At 39.4% G+C, this 14,807-nt stretch overlaps 1 protein-coding gene across 6 annotated transcripts in view; it reads right to left on the bottom strand.

Moving 5' to 3' along the window:
* KDM1B (lysine demethylase 1B) overlaps window positions 1-14,807 on the bottom strand; it is a 68,861-nt gene that overhangs the window by 38,704 nt on the left and 15,350 nt on the right. For all 6 annotated transcript variants that reach the window (XM_019029387.3, XM_055390682.2, XM_055390684.2 and 3 more), the window contains one exon: window positions 13,573-13,689. In XM_019029387.3, the coding sequence (XP_018884932.1) occupies window positions 13,573-13,689 (117 nt within the window). The remainder of the gene's footprint in view (window positions 1-13,572; window positions 13,690-14,807) is intronic.

Here is a 14,807-nt window from a genome sequence, read left to right as displayed (position 1 = left end):
TATATCTGCACCAACAAAAGTATTACAAAATGTTCAAAGGAGCATTATTTGTATTCAAAAAAAGCTAGAAACTGGCCAGGCTCAGTGGCTCATGCCTGTAATCCTAGCATTTTGGGAGGTCAAGGCAGGTGGATCGCTTGAGCCTAGGAGTTCAACACTAACCTGGGTAACACCCCCCATCTCTACAAAAATTGCAAAAATCAGCCAGGCTTGGTGGTGCATGCCTGTACTTCCAACTACTCGGGAGGCTGAAGTGGGAGGACTGGTTGAGCCCAGGAGGTTGAGGCTGCAGTGAGCTGTGATAGCACCACTGCACTACACCTGGACAACAGAGACCTTGTCTTGATAAAAAAAAAAAAAAAAAAAAAAAAAAAAGGAAAAAAGCTAGAAACAACCCAAAGGTCATCAACAGTACAATGGACACTTAAGTTGTATTACAGTCAAACAATGGCATGCTGCATAGCAATGAGAACAAACTCTGACCACACATTACAGCATAGACGCATCTCACAATGTTGGGCAAAAGAAGTTAGAACAGGCCACGTGCAGTGGCTCACACCTGTAATCCCAGCACTTTGGGAGGCTGAGGTGGGTGGATCACCTAAGGTGAGGAGTTCGAGACCAGCCTGGCCAACATGGTGAAACCTTGTCTCTACTAAAAATACAAAAATTAGCCGGGCATGGTGGTGCGCACCTGTAATCCCAGGTACTTGGGAGGCTGAGGCAGGAGAATCACTTGAACCTGGAAGGCGGAAGTTGGAGTGAGCCAAGATCACAACACTGAACTCCAGCCTGGGCGACAAAGCGAGACTCCGTCTCAAAAAAAAAAAAAAAAAAAAAAAGAAGCTAGAACAATCATAGTTTAGGATACCATTCATGTAAAACTTAAAAGCAAGCAAACAAAACAAAACAAAACAAAACTATATGATTGTAAGTCAGAAAAGTAGGTAGTTACTCTAGGGGAGCAAGGGTTAAAGACTGTGATTAAAAGTGACACGGGGCTTCTAAGGGGCTGGTGTGTGTTCTGTTACTTTCCTGGGAGCCAGCTAAATGAGTACTTGGTGAAAATTCATTGAGTTATGCATTTTGATTTGTGCGTTTTCTGTTTGTATATTTCACTAAGAAAAGTTGCCTAAATAAACAAGATTGTTAGACCATATGGCCTAGCAGTTCTAGTCCTTGGACTGTATTTCAAAGACATTCTTGTCCTTGTGCCAGGCAAGAATGCTCACAGTAGCATTTGTATGTAACAGCCAAAAACTAGAAACAGCTCTTATATTCATGAACACAAGAATACATACACCAAGGTAGGTTCACACAATGTAACTCTACTACTACTCTTTGGTATTAACACACCAAAGTCTTAGATGCATCAACATGGATGCATCTCCAAAACCTTAATGTTGAGTGAAAACAGCAAGTTAAAGAGGAATATAAACAATTGTGATATAATTTGTAACCAGTATAAAAATATGCAAAACTTATGTTACTTAGGGTTTCAGAAATATGTATTAACCCTGTAACAAAAAGCAAAGGAGTAAGAAAGACAAAATTCAGGGCCCAGCATGGTGGCTCACATCTGTAATCCCTGCATTTTGGGAGGCCAAGGTGGGTGGATCACCGGAGGTCAGGAGTTCGAGACAAGCCTGGCCAACGTGATGAAACCCCGTCTCTACTAAAAATACAAAAAATTAGTCAGGTGTGGTGGTGGGCACCAGCTACTCAGGAGGCTGAGGCAGGAGAATCGTTGGAACCTGGGAGGTGGAGGTTGCAATGAGCCGAGACTGCGCCACTGTACTCCAGCCTGGGTAATAAGAGCAAAACTCTGTCTCAAAAAAAAAAAAAAAAAACCCACAAAATTCAGGACATTGTTTACCCCTGCAAGGGAAGGAGAGGAAGCATAATAACTACTGAGGAGCACACTGGAGGGAGGGACAAAGCCACTGGGAGTGCTCTGTTTCTTCAATTGAGTAGTAGGGAGGCACACCAGTGTTTGCTTTCATTCTTTCCTCCTTACATACAAATTATAACTCTGTGTCTATAACTTATTTCACATTAAAACAATAGCATCTACCCTTTGATACAGAAATTTCATTTGTAGGAACTGATCTTACAAATATACTCAAAAATAGCACAGATAGAAAGCTTTTCACTAAAGTACAGTCAGGAACAGTAAACGTTTAAAAGTAACCTAAATGCCCTTCAATAGCACTAAATTAAACACAGGATGTCTGTTCAGTGGACTACTTATTAGACAGCCATTGAAGAGAAAGAAGGGCTAAGCACAGTGGCTCACACCTGTGATCCCAGCACTTTGGGAGACCAAGGTGGGAGGATCACTTGAGGCCAGGAGTTTGAGACCAGCCTGGGCAACACAGCAAGACCCTGTCACTACAAAAAAATTTTTAAAAATTAGCTGTGCATGGTCGTGTGCCTGTGGTGAGCGGCTGAGTCAGGTGAGAATCACTTGAACTCAGGAGTTTGAGGCTGCGCTGGGCTAAGAGGATGCCACTGTACTCCAGCCTGGGTGACAGAGCGAGACTCTGTCTCAAAAAAAAAAAAAAGAATGAAATAAAAATAAAGAGAAAGAAGAGCTCTTTATATACTTACATGGACACATCTTTTAAGACATATTAAATGAGAAAGAGCAAAATCAAAAACAGTGTACAGAGTTGTCAATTGTTCTTTTTCATGTTATTCTACAAATAAACCTTCACTGATTTTCTCCTTAACAGCATAACATGCTGAAAACCAAAATTACTCAGGGTCAATATATATAATTTAAATTAATATTTCAAAAGTTCAGGTTGTGGAGAGTAATCGATTCATACTGGAACAATAAGATGAAGGGGTCTCAAAGGAGGGTGACTGGGGTTGGGGGAAGAGATTTGATATTATCCATAGAAGTTGGAATTTAAAAAGACTATAAAGGCTTTAACTAAGGTGATGTGAGAAGAAAAGTAATTAAGTTTTCAAAAATGTAAGGAATCTGACACCTCTGAGGCCTCCTGGAAAAAAATGCTTGATGTTAAAATACAGCCAGCCAGGTTTCAAATCAAAATAAAAAAATAGAAGGAACTATGGTAAAAGAAATTACAGAGAGCAGTAAATCTATATCAACATATAAGTGAGAGTAAACAATGGAGGGAATACAGTTATAGAAAATAATTAACAAAATCGCCAAGAAAACTAAACAAAAAACAAAACCATAAAAAAATTGGGAGAGAAGAAAAGGAAGTGTTATATAATTTATTTTTTCTGATTTCATAGCAGGGTGTTGACCAATATCAACTAAAATTGAAACATGAAGTTTGTTTTTTTATTTTTTCAAGTTAGAGTGATTTCAACTTTTTTACTTTTCTTCTTGAAACAGGGTCTCACTGTGTCACTTAGGCTGGAGTGCAGTGTGCCATCTTGGCTCACTGCAGCCTTGACCTTATGGGCTCAAGGGATCCTCCCACTTCAGTCTCCCAAGTAGCCGGGACTACAGGAGCGCGTCACCAGGCCCAGGTAATTTTTGTATTCTTTGTAAAGACAGGGTCTCGTCATGTTGCCCAGGCTGGTCTCAAACTCCTGTCTCAGCCTCCCAAAGGGCTGAAATTACAGGCATGAGCCACTGCGCCCAACTGATTCCCACTTCTCATTCTCGTATTTTCTTAACCTTTTATAGAGTTTTTAGAAACTTATTTCTTGGGATAAAGAAATATTTTATGTTCAACAATTTCTTATTTCACTTTGGCTTCCTTTTCTTATTTTAAATTGATGTTATATTAAACACAACCAACTTAGAAAAAAAAAGTGTGTACAGTACTATTCCTTAACAGGAAGCTATCTGTCAATCAGGCCTTCTCCCTGTATACACACAGAGGTACACTATATAGATACTCTTGAATGAATCTCACTCAGTGATGGTTAATTCACGATGAAGACTGCATGAATTTTTTTCTGCTATCTTTGTTCTTTTCTATATTGCTGGAATTTTTCAATAATGAACATATATCATTTGTCTAAAAGTGTTCTACAGAAAACCTTCGAGTTTTCAAAAACTACTTAGAGAAATTAAAAGTGACAACCACCACCCAAGAAAAAATTTAAAAAACAAAAAGCAAGGCATAATTTAAACAATTAGTAAAGTCAAAGTTGTCCATTCAATTGTCAGCAAGTAAAAGAGAGGTGAGACTATGGATCACTCCAATTACAGTTTAGTCAAAGCACAGAACAAAATGTAAAAATCACAGCTAGAGTGGCCGGGAGCAGTGGCTCATGCCTGTAATCCCAGCACTTTGAGAGGCCAAGGCAGGTGGATCACCTGAGATCAGGAGTTCGAGACCAGCCTGGCCAACATGGTGAAACCCCGTCTCTACTAAAAATACACAAATTAGCTGGGCGTGGTGGTGAGCACCTGCAGTTCCAGCTACTCGGGAGGCTGATGTGGGAGAATCGCTTGAACCTGGGAGGCAGAGGCTGGAGTAGGCCTAGATGGTGTCACTGCACTCCAGCCTGGGCAATAGAACAAGACTCCTTCTCAAACAAAACAAAACCACAACAACAAAATCACAGCTAGTATTGATTAATGTAATATTACACAAATCATCCAAAATCTTAAAAAATTGTCTGAAAAAACTTTTAGAATCATCGCATACCCAGGCTGAGTGAAAATGGCTCAATAAGTAGAATCTATTAAAATAGTCTGCTATTTTTTATTGTTGCTTGGCTGAACTCTCCTTTAAATATTATAATGAAATGCCACTGAGTCAACTTTTCATTGTCAAGTAATGTGGGACACAGGTAGTTAAGTTTAGTGCAACCAATATATTGTTCCTGCAAGCTGGACACGCTCCCCTCTGCCTGTTCATGGTATTTTCATTGCTCAGTTCCCAGCTCCCATCAGTGCAGCCACACAGCCTGGAAATGAACTGCCCATGCCCTCATGTCAGCTCCCTCCCATTTTCTTTTTTCTCTTCCTCTTCTCAGAGAGGTCTTCAACTCTTAAAGTTGAGTTCCAGAATCAATCAAGGGCTTCACCCTGGGCAAGACAGCAAAACCCTGTCTCTATTAAAAAAAAAAAAAATACAAAAATTAGTGAAGCACGGTGGCACACACCTGTAGTCCCAGCCACTCGGGAGACTACGGTGGCAGAATCACCTGAGCCCAGGAAGTAAAGGCTCCAGTGAACCAGGATTATGCCACTGTACTCTGGCCTGGGAGACAGAGTGAGACCCTGCCTTACGAAAAAAAAAAAAGAAAAGAAAAAAGAAAAAATATCTACTGCTAAATTGAAAGATTTTGGAATAGCTCTTACCAATTCCAGGAATCCAATCCCAGGCTCAGATCAATGCTTCCCCTCCCTCACTCTCAAATCACCAACATCAAGAATAAAAGAAAGGATACCGAGACAAAGCCCACCAACGTTAAAAGGAGAACAAGGTAACAGTACAAACAACTTTAAGTTAAAAATGTGACAACATAGATGAAAAAGACAAACTGCTTGAAAAACACAACTTTCCAAAATGGAAAGAAGTCATAAACCACCTAGATGGCCATATATCTGTTAAAGAAACTGAATTTGTAATTCTTAACTTTTTACAAAGAAAACTACTGGCCCAAATTGTTTCATTAGCGAATTCAACCAAACACAAAAAAAAGTAGTATCAAACCTATACAACAAAATAGAAAAGAGGATATACTGCTCGTTTCACAGAGCCAGCATAACTCTGAAAGCAGAACCCGACAAGGTTATTATAAGAAAGGAAAGTAACAAAGTATCCAAGACAAACACAGATGCAAAAATCTTTAACAAAATTTAATCAAATCTGGGAATATATAAAAAGAACAATATATTAAAAACAAACGGATTTTTTTTTCCCCAGGAATGCAACATTGATTCAACATTCCCAAATTGGTATAATTCATTACATTTGCTGATTAAAGAAGAAAATGCAATGGTCATTATAAAAGATGCAGGAAAACTATTAGCCAACATCTATTCATCATAAAAAGTTATCAGCAAATTAGGAAAAGAAAAGGAGACTGCTCCATCTCATAAAGAATGTCTGCAAAGAGCTATAGCCAACACTGTATATGACGATACTGAACACATTCCTCCTGAAGTCAGGAACAAGGCAAGGTTGTCTGCTCTCATCACTTCTATAGAACACTATCATTGGTGGTCCTGACCAATGTAGTAAGGCAAGAAAAAGGGCAAAAAGACTGAGAAGAGGTTTGTAGACAATCATGATTATTTGTATGACTGATTTGCAGACAACCCAAAGGAATCTATGAAAAGATCTATGAAACTTAGTAAGTGAAGTTAACAAAGTCTCTGGGTACAAGGCCAATATACAAAAGTTAATTGTATTTCTATATAGTTGCAACAGTGCACAACTTGAAAATGGAGTTAAAAATAAATTTTATTGGCTGGGTGCAGTGGCTCACGCCTATAATCCCAGCACTTTGGGAGGCCAAGGCAGGTAGATCACGAGGTCAGGAGTTCGAGACCAGCCTGGCCAACATGGGGAAGCCCTGTCTCTACTAAAATACAAAAAATTAGCCAGGCATGGTGATGTGTGCCTGTAGTCCCTGCTACTCGGGAGGCTGAGGCAGAAGAATTGCTTGAATCTGGGAGGCGGAGGATGCAGTGAGCCGAGATCATGCCATTGCACTTCAGCCTGGCGACAAAGCGAGACTCCGTTTCAAAAAATAAATAAATAATAAAAAATAGGCCGGGTGCGGTGGCTCATGCCTGTAATCCCAGCACTTTGGAAGGCCAAGGCAGGCAGATCACCTGAGTTCAGGAGTTTGAGACCAGCCTGGCCAATGTGGTGAAACCCCGTTTCTACTAAAAATGTAAAAAAATTAGCTGGGCGTGGCGGTGGGTGCCTGTAATCCCAGCTACTCAGGAGGCTGAGGCAGGAGAATTGCTTGAACCCAGGAGATGGTGGTTGCAGTGAGCCAATACGGTGCCACTGCACTCCAGCCTGGATGACAGAGTGAGACTCCATCCAAAACAAAAAAATCAATCAATCAATCAATTTTATCTACAATTACAGGGAAAAAAAATTAAGTATCTAGAAATAAACTGAACAAAGGCACAAAAGATATCCTCAGTGAATATTAGAAAACACTGTTGGGAGACATTAACCTCAAAAAGATGGAGACAGATACCATGACCATGGGTCAGAAAAGGGGTCAGGAAACATTTTCTGTAAGGAACCACATAGTAAATATTCTGGACTCTGTCGCAAATACTGTCATTGTAGCATAAAAGCAGCCAATACATAACAATGAGCATGGCTATGTCCCAATTAAAACCATATTTACAAAACAGGTGTGGTGCCAGGTGCGGTGGCTAACGCCTGTAATCCCAGCACTTTGGGAGGCTGGGAAGGGAGGATCACTTGAGGCCAAGAGTTCAAGACCAGCCTGGGCAATATAGCAAGACCCTGTCACTACAGAAAATTTTTAAAATTAAAAATAAAATAAAATAAATAAATAAATAGGTGTGGCCTCAAGGAACTAGAGAAACAGGAACAAACCAAACCCAAGCCCAGCAGAAGAAAGGAAATAACCGAGATCAGAGAAGAACTAAATGAAATTGAAACAAAAAAAAAATACAAAAGATAAATGAAACAAAAAGCTGGTTCTTTGAAAAGATAAATAAAGTTGATAGACAATTAGCAAGATTAACCAAGAAAAGGAGAAAATCCAAATAACTTCATTAAGAAAAAAAAAGATATTACAACTGACACCACTGAAATACAAAAGATCATTCGAGGCTACTACGAACACTTTTACGCACATAATCTAGAAAACCTAGAAGACATGGACAAATTCCTGGAAAAATACAACCCTCCTAGCTTAAATCAGGAAGGATTAGATACCCTGAACAGACCAATAACAAGTAGTGAGATTGAAATGGTAATTAAAAGATTACCAACAAAAAAAGTCCAGGACCAGATGGATTCACAGCAGAATTCTACCAGACATTTGAAGAAGAATTGGTACCAATCCTTTTGACACTATTCCACAAGATAAAGAGGAACCCTCTCTAATTCATTTTATGAAGCCAGCATCACCCTAATACCAAAACCAGGAAAGGACATAACCAAAAACGAAAACTACAGACCAATATTCCTGATGAACATAGACACTAACAAAATACTAGCTAATGTAGATGCTTAACAAAATATTAGCTAACCGGATCCAACAACATATCAAAAAGATAATCCACCATGATCAAGTGGGTTTCATACCAGGGATGCAGGGATGGTTTAACATATGCAAATCAATAAATGTGATATACCACATAAACAGAATTAAAAACAAAAATCACATGATCAACTCAATAGACGCAGAAAAAGCACTGGACAAAATCCAACATCCCTTTATGATTAAAACTCTCAGCAAAATCGGCATACAAGGGACATACCTCAATGTAATAAAAGCCATCTATGACAAACCCACAGCAAACATAATACTGAATGGGGAAGAGTTGAAAGCATTCCCTCTGAGACCTGGAACAAAACAAGGATGCTCACTCTCACCACTCCTCTTCAACATAGTACTAGAAGTCCTAGCCAGAGCAATCAGACAAGAGAAAGAGATAAAGGGCATCCAAATCGGTAAAGAGGAAGTCAAACTGTCACTGTTTGCTGATGATATGATCGTTTACCCTGAAAACCCTAAGGACTCTTCCAGAAGGCTCCTAGAACTGATAAAAGAAGTCAGCAAAGTTTCCAGATATAAGATTAATGTACACAAATCAGTAGCTCTTCTATACACCAACAGCGACCAAGCAGAGAGTCAAATCAAGAACTCAACCCCTTTACCAATAGCTGCAAAATAAAATAAAATACTTAGGAATAAACCTAACCAAGGAGTCTAAAGACTGCTACAAGGAAAACTACAAAACACTGCTGGAAGAAATCATAGACAACACAAATAAATGGATGCTCACGGATGGGTAGAATCAATGTTGTGAAAATGACCATATTGCCAAAAGCAATCTACAAATTAAAAGCAATCCCCATCAAAATATTACTATCATTCATCACAGAATGAGAAAAAATTCTAAAACTCATATGGAACCAAAAAAGAGCCCGCATAGCCAAAGCAAGACAAAGCAAAAGAATAAATCCGGAGGCATCACACTACCTGATTTCAAACTATACTATAAGGCCATAGTCACCAAAACAGCACGGTACTGGTATAAAAATAGGCACATAGACCAATGAAACAGAATAGAGAACCCAGAAATAAACCCAAATACTTAGAGCCAACTGATCTTCAACAAAGCAAACAAAAACATAAAGTGGGGAAAGGACACTCTTTTCAACAAATGGTGCTGGGATAATTGGTTAGCCACATTTAGGGGAAGAAAACTGGATCCTCATATCTCACACAAAAATCAACTCAAGATGGATTAAGGACTTAAATCTAGGACCTGAAACTACAAAAATTCTAGAAGAAATACTAGAAAAACCTTTCTAGACACTTGCTTAGGCAAGGATTTCATGACCAAGAACCCAAATCCAAATACAATAAAAACAAAGATAAACAACTGGGACTTTAAAGAGCTTTTGCAAGGCAAAAGGAACAATCAGCAGAGTAAACAGACAACCCAGAGAGTGGGAGAAAATCTTCACAACCTATACATCTGACAAAGGACTACTATCCAGAATCTACAATGAACTCAAACAAATCATTAAGAGAAAAACAACCCCATCAAAAAGTGGGCTAAGGACATGAATAGACAATTCTCAAAGTAGATATACAAATGGCCAACAAACATATGAAAAAATGCTCAACATCACTAACGATTGGGGAAATGCAAATCAAAACCACAATGTGATACCACCTTACTCCTGCAAGAATGGCCATAATCAAAATATCAAACCACAGTAGATGTTGGTGCGGATGCAGTGAACAGGGAACATTTCTATACTGCTGGTGGGAATGTAAACTAGTACAGCCACTATGGAAAACAGTGTGGAGATTCCTTAAAGAACTAAATGCAGAACTACCACTTGATCCGGCAATTCCACTACGGGGTATCCAGAGGAAAAGAAGTCATTATACAAAAAACATACTTCCATATGCATGTTTATAGCAGCACAGTTCACAATTGCAAAATTGTGGAACCCACCCAAATGCCCACCAATCAACAAGTGGATAAAGAAACTGCAGTGTGTGCGTATGTGTACATACATACATACACATATATATATGACGGACTACTACTCAGCCATGAAAAGGAATGAATTAACGGCATTTGCAGCAACCTGGATGAGATAGGAGACTATTATTCTAAGTGAAGTAACTCAGGAATGGAAAACCAAACACCGTATGTTCTCACTGATATGTGGAAGCTAAGCTATGAAGACACAAAGGCATATGAATGACACAATGAACTTTGGGGACTTGGGGGGAAAAGTATAAGGGGGGCTAGGGACAAAAGGCTACAAACAGGGTGCAGTGTATACTGCTCGGGTGATGGATGCACCAAATTTCACAAATCACCGCTAAAGAACTTACATAACCAAACACCACCTGTACCCCAATAACCTACAGAAAAATAAAAATAAATAAAAATAAATAGGTATCAGCCAGATTTGGCCCATGAGCCATCATTTACCAACCCCTTAGAGGACTGAAAAATGTAAAGATGTCACTTCTCCAAATGACCCATAGATTCAATGCATTCCAATAAAAAACCCAGAGGCTTTTTATTGGATACTAAGAAGTTGATATTTACATGGAAATATAAGGGTCCTAGAATAGCCAAAACAATCTTGAAAACAAAAAAAAAGTTAGAAGAATGTATACTACCTGATTTTAAGACTTACTATAAAGATACAATAATCATGACAGCAGATCATTGGGTAAAAAACAGATTAATGCAACAGGGTCCAGAAACAGACCTACACACATATGGCCAATTGATTTTTTTATAATGGTGCTAAGATAGGGCCGGGCGCAGTGGCTCACGCCTGTAATCCCAACACTTTGGGAGGCCAAGGCAGGTGGATCACGAGGTCAGGAGTCTGAGACCAGCCTGGTCAACATGGTGAAACCCTCTCTCTACTACTAATACAAAAATTAGCCAGGTGTGGTGGTGTGTGCCTGTAGTCCCAGCTACTTGGGAGGCTGAGGCAGGAGAATCACTTGAACCCGGGAGGCGGAGGTTGCAGTGAGCCGAGATCGAGCCACTGCACTCCAGCCTGGGCAACAGAGCAAGACTCTGCCTAAAATAAAATAAAATAAAACAATGGTGCTAAGATAATACAAAGTGAAAAATACAGTCTTTTTAGCAAACGGTAATGAACAACTAAATATCTGTATGGAAAAAATTGAATGTTGGCCTACCTCTCACATCAAAAACAAAAATAAACTTGAGCTAGTGATCTACTAAGATGAAAACTATAAGGCACCTCAAAGAAATCACGGAGTATGTTTACAAGGTGAAAGGTAACCAATGATTTCTCAGAAAAGACACAAAAAGTTCTAAGCATAAATGAAAAAGTGAATAAACTACACTTCAAAATGGAAAATTCCTCATAAAAGACCTATTCAGAAAATGAAAAGGCTTAACACAAACTGGGGGGAAAAAATATTCAAAATACACGGTTATATCCAGATTACATAAAGAACTATGAATCAATGAAACCCAATTAAAAAAAAACTTGATCAGACATTTTCCAAAGAGAAATGCATGGCCAATGAGCACATGAAAATATACTCAAGATCACCAGTTATTAGGTAAATGCAAACTAACCCTACAATGATACTAGTACATACCCATTAGAATGGCTATAATTAAATTTTTTAAAAAAGAATAACACTACAAAATGTTGTAGTATGGTACAACCATGGAAAGACATTTCTAGTTTTGCAAACATTAAACATAAATTTATGATATAACTCACTGATTACACTCCTTTTTTTTTTTTTTTTTTTTTTTTTTTTTTTTTTTTGAGATGGAGTTTCACTCTTGTTGCCCAGGCTGGAGTGCAATGGCATGATCTCAGCTCACTGCAACCTCCGCCTCCCGGGTTCAAGTGATTCTCCTACCTTAGCCTCCCGAGTAGCTGAGATTACAAGCACATGCCACCACACCGGGCTAATTTTTATATTTTTACTAGAGACAGGGTTTCAACATGTTGGCCAGGCTGGTCTTGAACTCCTGACCTCGGGTGATCCGCCCATCTCGGCCTCCCAAAGTGCTGGGATTACAGGTGTGAGCCACCGCGCCCAACCACTCCTAACATATTTTTATTCATAAGAAACGAATAGGCCAGGCACAGAAAATAAACTATATAGTTTATTATAAATATAATGAAATAGAATATTATGTTTATATTTTGAATCCCAGGCTTTTACTGAATTCCAGGCGTTATAAAAATATGATGTTTATATTTTGAATCCCAGGTTGAATTTCTCTTATTTGAAATGCTTGGGACCAGAAGTGTTTTGGATTTTGGATTTTGGAATGTTTGCAACATACTTACTGGTTGGGCATCCCTAATCTGAAAATCTGAAATGCTCCAGTGAACATTTCCTTTGAGCAGAACCTCTGAGCATCATCTCAGAGCTCAAAAAGTTTCAGATTTTGGAACATTTCAGATTTTCAGACTAAGGTGCTCAACCTGCACCACAGCCACTCAATTGTATGCTTTAAAAGGGTGAATTTTATCTCAATTTCTAGAAACAAAGTATTTTACTTCTGAGATTAAAAGGATTCCTAATATTCTTTAATGTACTGCAGGTACCAGTGGCATTTGTGTAGACTAACACCCTTAACGCACTAAAGCAATAATAATAGGTTTTTAAACAGTAAGTAATTGCCAAATTTCAAAAAAGGCACATTATAACAACGATGGCCGATTCCTAATTGCCAAGCATATCAATTGATCTTTTCTTCCTCACTAATAGGATCCGGCTTTGTTTAGTGTTGCAACATCCTCAGTTGTAAAATATTTTCTTCCTCTGTCCTCACTATAGTTAGGGAAGCTGCATTTATGGTGTCAACATCATTATATAAAAATGAAACAAACCAAAACTAGCAAAAAAATTAAAACCAGAGTAGCTGCATGATCCTGTTCTCGCCAATGCGATATAAATAGAAATCTACTGAAGGAACTTCCAGGAAAGCTCCTGTTTCCCCCAGGAAAAGAGGGACAGGCTCAGCTGATACTCCCCTCTTGCCCTTTGACCTTTCCCCCTTTTCTGCTTAGGATTTGGACACATGACGGGTGGTGTAGCAACTACCTTGTGGCCTTCAGGATGAAGTTAGACTACAGGTGGCTGGAGTGGAAACTACAAAGAGATTTCTTTGCGCAACAAAACCAACCCTGGACAGCCTATGTCTTAACTGCTTACCTATGTCTTAACTGCTTATAATGACGGAAAAGTAAAATCCTTAATTGGTTAAGCCATTATAGTTGGGGTTCTATTACATGCATGCAAATACAACCTTGACAGAATGATCAACACAATACATGAAAAACATACACCATTACTATTTATTGACTACATTAATATATCAATTAACTCAAAAGCAAAAAGAGAACATACCTTAATAGCAGTATTTGGTTTCATACCGCATCGATAAGTCTTGGCTATCTGTGGAGTAAGCTGGATTTCCTTGGTAAGCTGCCTCCATTTTCTACACTCAGGTTTTGTACACTGAACCTAGATGGGAAGTATCAAGTCAAGATGAACAAGTGAGCTAATCTTCAGTTACCATTTCTATCCTCCACCACTTGGTCATCTTCTCCAACCTGTTAGCAATCCTAAGTATTTTTTCTCCTCCTTGCATTACCATCATCCATATAATTCACTTTCACCCCATTAGGATAATTTCTGATTTAATACTTCCTCAGGGTGAGGAAAGTGCCAAGGGGATCTGAGTTTTGTTGTCAGAAAGGTTTTCTAGGCCAGGTGCAGTGGCTCACGCCTGTAATCCCAGCACTTTGGGAGGCCAAGGCAGGCGGATCACAAGGTCAGGAAATCCAGACCATCCTGGCTAACACGGTGAAACCCCGTCTCTACTAAAAATACAAAGTTAGCCAGGCATGGTGGCGGGCGCCTGTAGTCCCAGCTACTCAGGAGGCTGAGGCAGGAGAATGGCATGAACCCGGGAGGCGAAGCTTGCAGTGAGCCGAGATCGCACCACTACACTCCAGCCTGGGCAACGGAGCAAGACTCCGTCTCAAAAAAAAAAAAAAAAAAAAAAGAGAGAAAGGTTTTCCAGCTCTAACCTAAAGAAACAATCAGGGCCAGGCATGGTGGCTCACACCTGTAATCTCAGCACTTTAGGAGGCTGAGGCAGGCAGACTGCTTGAGCCCGGGAGTTCCAGACTAGCCTGGGCAGTGACATCCCGTCTCTACAAAAAATACAAAAGCAGACAGGTGCGGTGGTGCATGCCTGTAGTCCCAGCTACTCAGGAGGCTGAGGTGAGAGGATGGCTTGAGCCTGGGGAGGTCAAGGCTGCAGTGAGCTGAGATTACACCACTGCACTCCAGCCCGGGCAACAGACTGAGACCCTGTCTAAAAAAAAAAAAATCAGCATAAAATAAACTGAAATTTACTTTCAGTTAGTCAAAAAGCATGCACACTAAATGCAATGTGGTATGCTGCGTTGGATCCTAGAACAGTAAAAGAACATTAGTGAAGAAACTGATGAAATCCAAATAAAGTCTACAGTTATTAGTACTATGCCAAAGTTGATTTCTTACTTTGACAAATAATCATGGTATGTAAGATGACAACATTAAGGGAAGCTGCATGAAGGATATATGGAAACTCT

This window comes from Gorilla gorilla, chromosome 5, assembly GCF_029281585.2.
Source record: "Gorilla gorilla gorilla isolate KB3781 chromosome 5, NHGRI_mGorGor1-v2.1_pri, whole genome shotgun sequence".
Taxonomy (NCBI): Eukaryota; Metazoa; Chordata; class Mammalia; order Primates; family Hominidae; genus Gorilla; species Gorilla gorilla.
Note: the sequence above shows the minus strand (reverse complement) of the source record. Positions and strands in the feature narration are given on the sequence as shown.